Below are 5,264 nucleotides of genomic sequence, written 5' to 3' on the forward strand. Positions count from 1 at the left end.
AGTTGAATTGTTAGTTAATTAATTAATAAATGGCGTGGGATGGGTTTTTATAAATATTGTGTGTGAATGAGAGTAAAATGGAAAAAACCACACTTATTGTGGTGAACGAAAATGACAAAAAGACCATACTTATCGTGGACGGAGGAAGTATAATATAACACCGTGAGGCCTTTAATTTCATCATTTTGAGAATTGTGATATTCTTCTCTGATATTCTTTCTTGTATCATCACTGTGTGTGTATCTGAATTATACTAGCTTGAAATTAAGATCAACATCTTATTTATCTTGAATAAGTCTTGGGGGCGTCTTTAATCACTTAGGTACAACATTAAATCATGGCACTGACTTTTCCCAATGCTTTCCCATTTCCCAAATTTCGAATTTCATTTTGAAACATTCAGACAAAATAATGACTAATCAAAAAAGTTGAAGTTAGAACTGATTAGATTAGATAAGCTTCTTTCATTTTCCATTAATGGGACCAAAGATATGTGGCTATATTTGATTTCATTCTGCAATTGGCTTGACTTGTAAATAGTCTTCGTCAATTTCACACTCCAATTAATTAATTAGTTAAAATTGATTGGAGAAGAAAACCATTTATCTCATTTTAATGGGAAATGATGGAAGCTTATCTAATCAATTCTAACTTCATCACTTTTTTGACTAGTCTGTGCATGTCATGATTTTACCACCAGAATGTAAGCTTCAAATGTAATTCGCAATTTGGGAAATCAATTCATTCCTATTATTCTTTGTCTTTACCACATTCGATTATAGACATACAGAGGTATACTAGAATCAATTTTCTATGCAAAATCAAACATAGCATGAAAAAGAACAGATCATCTGTTTGACTATTATTGTATTAGTATTTAATTACTAAAGTAACTATTTAATTACTTTCGAAATCATTGGCCGATTGGGAGGCATTTAATAATCTACCCCAATTGATTAAGCACTAATTTTTAGGCAGAGATGGCATATATGAATGAAAAAAGCGACGGTTTTATATCATAATAATTTCGTTTACCTATTGATTAGGCAACAAAATTTTTATTTACAATTTTAACTTTATTTTTTTATTTAATTACACTCTTTTATGTTTTTATATAGAATAAGAAGTAAGATATTTTGTAATTGATTAAATTTAATTAATAAATTAAAAAAACAAGAGCCACAAAAAATCGATTTATAAGTTAACCAACGATTTGCCTTTGTGGTGTTTGATCATTTCCCCAAATGAATCATTTCCTAAAATCAATAGAGTTTGAGGCCGCTGCAACTCATACGATCTGATAAATGTTTTGAGGTAATTTTCCTCCCATCGTCTTGATTATTTTTTGTTTGGTTTCTTAAATTTCAATTCGTGGATAATTGATTGTGCTTGTGATCTTCAGATTTTGTGGATGAAGAAAACGGAAAGATGAGCTGCGATCGACTCAGTGAGTTGCCCGACTCTTTAATTTTCGATATTTTTCAGTTTCTGCCGATTTCGGATGTTGTTCGGACAACATTTCTCTCCAAGCGATGGAATAACCTCTGGACCACCTTCCCTTTTCTCATTTTCAATGATCGTGAGCTGATAACTGATTCTGATAAATTTCGAAACTTCATTAATGGGGTCGTGAATTCTTGGAGAGGGATCAAGATTACGGGATTAAGTTTTGATTTAGTCGGTTCCGATCCTAAGCTTAAGGAGCCTTATCCTAGTGATAATGATATTGCTTCGTGGATGCACTTCGCGACTGAGAAAAACGTCGAAGCATTGATATATTATATAGCCCACCAATTTGAGGTGCCGCAGTTCCTCTACTCATGTTCATCCCTTAAAGTTTTGAAGTTAATACTTTGGTACCCTCAAATTCATGGTAATGTGCAATGGGATCGACTCAAGAAATTGACAATTGTTTGTATAGGCTTCACTCAAAATACAATTGATCAAATTTTGCGTGGTAGCCCTCGCTTGGAATTGTTTGATTTGACTCTTGGCGGCCAAAGCAGTGCAGACACGAGAGAATATTGCAGCATAGACTTGAGCATCCGATCTAGCAGTTTGATGCATCTTATATTGTGTTATAAGAAAGATGGCGGTAACATAGATCCCGAGCTGAGAATTTGGACCCCGAATCTTCAAATACTGTATATTGGTGGAATTCCATATCGCAAGTGTTTGCTGATTAACGTTTCGTCTTTACTTAAAGTGTCCATTGACATTCGCGGGTTTCCAAACGAGTTTCCTGGGACTGAGTTTGTGGGAGAGACGCTCACTCGAATATTTCCAACCTTCAAACATGTACAATTCGTGATATTTACAAATTGGTGCATCAAGGTTCGTTTTCTTTCCCAGTATATATCGTATATGGCTTGCTTACATAATTATGATACATCTATAAAGGGTGCGTTTATTTGGATAAATTTATCATTGGAAAATGAGGAATAACAAAATTTATGCCTTTAAATATCTCCGTTCTTTTCCAACATTTGACACAAAAGAGAAGTTCATCATTTTTTCTTCCTTATTTTCACTTCAAGGATGGATAATATTATCCCTCAATTTTGGAGGAATAATATGAAAATAAGGAAGGAAAAATTGTGAACTTTTCTTTTTGTGTCAAATGTTGGAAAAGAAATGAGACAATTAAAGGCATAAAATTTTGTTAGCCCTTCTTTTCCAGTGATAAATTTATCAATCAGAGTAAACGCACCCAAATAAGATTCATCTTTAGAAGTTAGTAAAATAAGATTCTTATTTTAAAGCTTAATATAAATTATATGTAGACGTAAAACTTAGAAAATGATACTCCCTTCGTCCACGAAACATTCCTGGCTCTGTTTAATTTGTTTTAACTGCATGCAGTCAGTTGGAGCCATGAAAAGCAAACATTATCTTTCACCTCTTCCAATTGCCATCATCTTGAGGCTCGTTGTTTCTCCCAAAGAATACAAACACATTGTTGTAGTTCTTGAGTTGTTCCCTAACTTGAGGAACTTATACATTGATACCATCTATAAAAACTGTGTAGCAGAGCATGCCGAGAGTTTATTTGAGTTTGACCATAACCTCCCCGACTGGTTTCTGCAGCTTCTGGTTCGAGTTGATGTCATTGGTGACGACTCCATATTTCCATTGATACAAATTTTGCTCAAGTACGCGACTAACCTAGTAGTGATGGATTTCACGCTAGAAAAAGGTAAGCAATCGGGTATACCGTGCAAGTCTTTGTTTATGGTATCACTGAAGTTGCTAGAAATGGAAATATCCTCCCCAAATGCAAACTTGGTTTTCCGCTCAGATCGTGCTAAGTACCCTAAACTTAATAATACATACGTTGTTGATATAATAAAGATGCCTTGAAATTAGATAGGGAAACCACACCATTAATCTAGTAATGTTCTATTAATAAATTCAGTTTTGATTGAGCTGAACTTAATAATATATACATTATTCAGTTATTGATCGAGTAGTATTCTATTAATGAAGTATTATTTTTTTTGTGGTAATGCTATTAGTAGGACGTCAATTTTTTCATAACTTAACAATTTCATGGGTAAAACAATTTCTACAATCTAATCAAGCTTTATCGGTCATCGAGATAATTCTTCGCATGCTCTAGAAACCACAAATATTCTTCTCACATATTTTATCAAACACCTTCCGTGCATTATCAGTTTTCCCCACACTATGCATAACTATATACCAGAGAATTTCGAGACCAAAACATCACTGTGATAACTACACAGTCTTAAAGTTTTTGACATGTGGTGATGGATTTCATACGAGGAAAATTAAATTTATCGCATATACCGTCCAAATCTTTGTTTATGGCATCATTGAAGTTGCTAGAAATGGAAATATCCTCCCCAACTGCAGAGTTGGTTTTTCGCTCAAGTTATGGTCGTCGTATGTACCCTATGCGTTACATTGAAGATTTTATAAATATTCCTTATAATTAGTAGTGTTCTATTTGTTGGGTATCTTCACCTAGCCGAGGGTTCACCGCTTGATTCCCGACCGTCCCGCCGCCTTCACTCGACACTCAAGTGCCAATTTCCTCTTCCTCTTTCTCTTCCTTCTTCTTCACCTCTTAGCACCTGCAAAATACAGAGAAAACACAGGCAAGTAAAAGGAACAACAGAAGACTTAAGGAGGAAAGATAAAGAAGAAAGCAGAGGAAACTCGGGTTGGGAAAAATGTGTCCTCGAGACACTTTGGCTCAGATTTTTCCCACAGTAGGCTTGGCTTCTTCCGGCAGCTTAATGATCACAGCTCATGGAACAGGAAGAACGAACCAGCACCCAGATCTCAGTTGCACAGCCACCAGCAGCAGGAATCCGATGGACAGGATTTCGATGGCTCGCATACACACAGAGTATCACCAATCAGGAATCCGATGGACAGGAATCCGGTGATAACTCTCACAGTAAAGGGAAGACCTCGTTCACACACAGGAGAGGAATCTCACAGAAGGAGTAGCAGAGCCTTCTCAAGAATATTGCCTGAAGATCTTCCCGTCACTGTGCGGAATTAGGACCAGATTAAAAAGGGAAGGAGGGTGGAGCATTGAAGTCGGAGGTGGGGAATCGAGGAGACGGGCGGCGAAAGGAATCAGAGAGGCGCGGATGGGAGGGTGAGTGAGAGAGTGAGATTAGGGTTCCATCGAGCGACGCAGGTGAGTGAGGATGAGGGGAGTATATCTGAAGGGTAGTGGGCTAGGGTTTGGGGAATGGGCCGGGTAAAAGTTTTGGGCCAGAGGAATTAATGAGAATTGGGCCAACTCTCCACACTAATAATAAATTCAGTTTTGATTTAGTTGAACTTAATAAGTAATATATTGGTTGTTCATTTATTGATCGAGTGGTATTCTATTAATGAAGTATTACTTTTTTGTGGGAATGCTATTAGTAGCATGTCAATTTTTTTCATGACTTTATCGGTCATCGAGATATTTCTCTCTTTGCATGCTCCAGAAACCCCAATATTCTTTTTCACGCATTTCATCAAACACCTACCGCACACTATCAGTTTTGCCCACACTATGCATAATTATATACCTAACAAATGGAAATGAATGAATTTTCAATTTCGATTTTGTGTCGAGAAAGCAGTGGCTGAATATGATTCAATACGTATAGCAAGAGATAATCCCAAATATTGTCTTATTTATTTTCCGGGATTGTATATTATAATCAAGTTCTACGATATATTTCTCCTGACAATAATGTCATTAACAATATTAAACTTAATAAATTAACCTTCAA

At 35.9% G+C, this 5,264-nt stretch overlaps 1 protein-coding gene across 3 annotated transcripts; it reads left to right on the top strand.

Annotated features, from left to right (window-relative positions):
• The first annotated feature begins 1,223 nt into the window (after positions 1–1,223).
• LOC131006167 (F-box/LRR-repeat protein At3g26922-like) lies at positions 1,224–3,460 on the top strand. Of its 3 annotated transcripts, XM_057933343.1 has the most exons (3): positions 1,224–1,314; positions 1,403–2,334; positions 2,863–3,460. In XM_057933343.1, exons 2-3 carry the CDS (start codon positions 1,429–1,431, stop codon positions 3,358–3,360), a joined length of 1,404 nt encoding a protein of 467 aa, XP_057789326.1. In that variant the 5' UTR covers positions 1,224–1,314; positions 1,403–1,428; the 3' UTR covers positions 3,361–3,460. The 3 variants fall into 3 exon arrangements, with proteins under 3 accessions (XP_057789326.1, XP_057789327.1, XP_057789328.1); XM_057933344.1 differs by lacking the exon at positions 1,224–1,314 and having other exon boundaries at positions 1,343–2,334; XM_057933345.1 differs by lacking the exon at positions 1,224–1,314 and having other exon boundaries at positions 1,343–2,334; positions 3,088–3,460.
• Positions 3,461–5,264: the final 1,804 nt, after the last annotated feature.

Source organism: Salvia miltiorrhiza, chromosome 1 (genome assembly GCF_028751815.1).
Source record: "Salvia miltiorrhiza cultivar Shanhuang (shh) chromosome 1, IMPLAD_Smil_shh, whole genome shotgun sequence".
In the NCBI taxonomy this organism is placed as follows: Eukaryota; Viridiplantae; Streptophyta; class Magnoliopsida; order Lamiales; family Lamiaceae; genus Salvia; species Salvia miltiorrhiza.

Excerpts from the sequence above, each read along its gene's own strand:
- LOC131006167 (XM_057933343.1), top strand. The coding sequence starts at position 1,429 with ATGAGCTGCGATCGACTCAGTGAGTTGCCCGACTCTTTAATTTTCGAT. Across the intron at positions 2,335-2,862 it reads TTACAAATTGGTGCATCAAG|TCAGTTGGAGCCATGAAAAG; the intron begins GTTCGTTTTCTT and ends AACTGCATGCAG.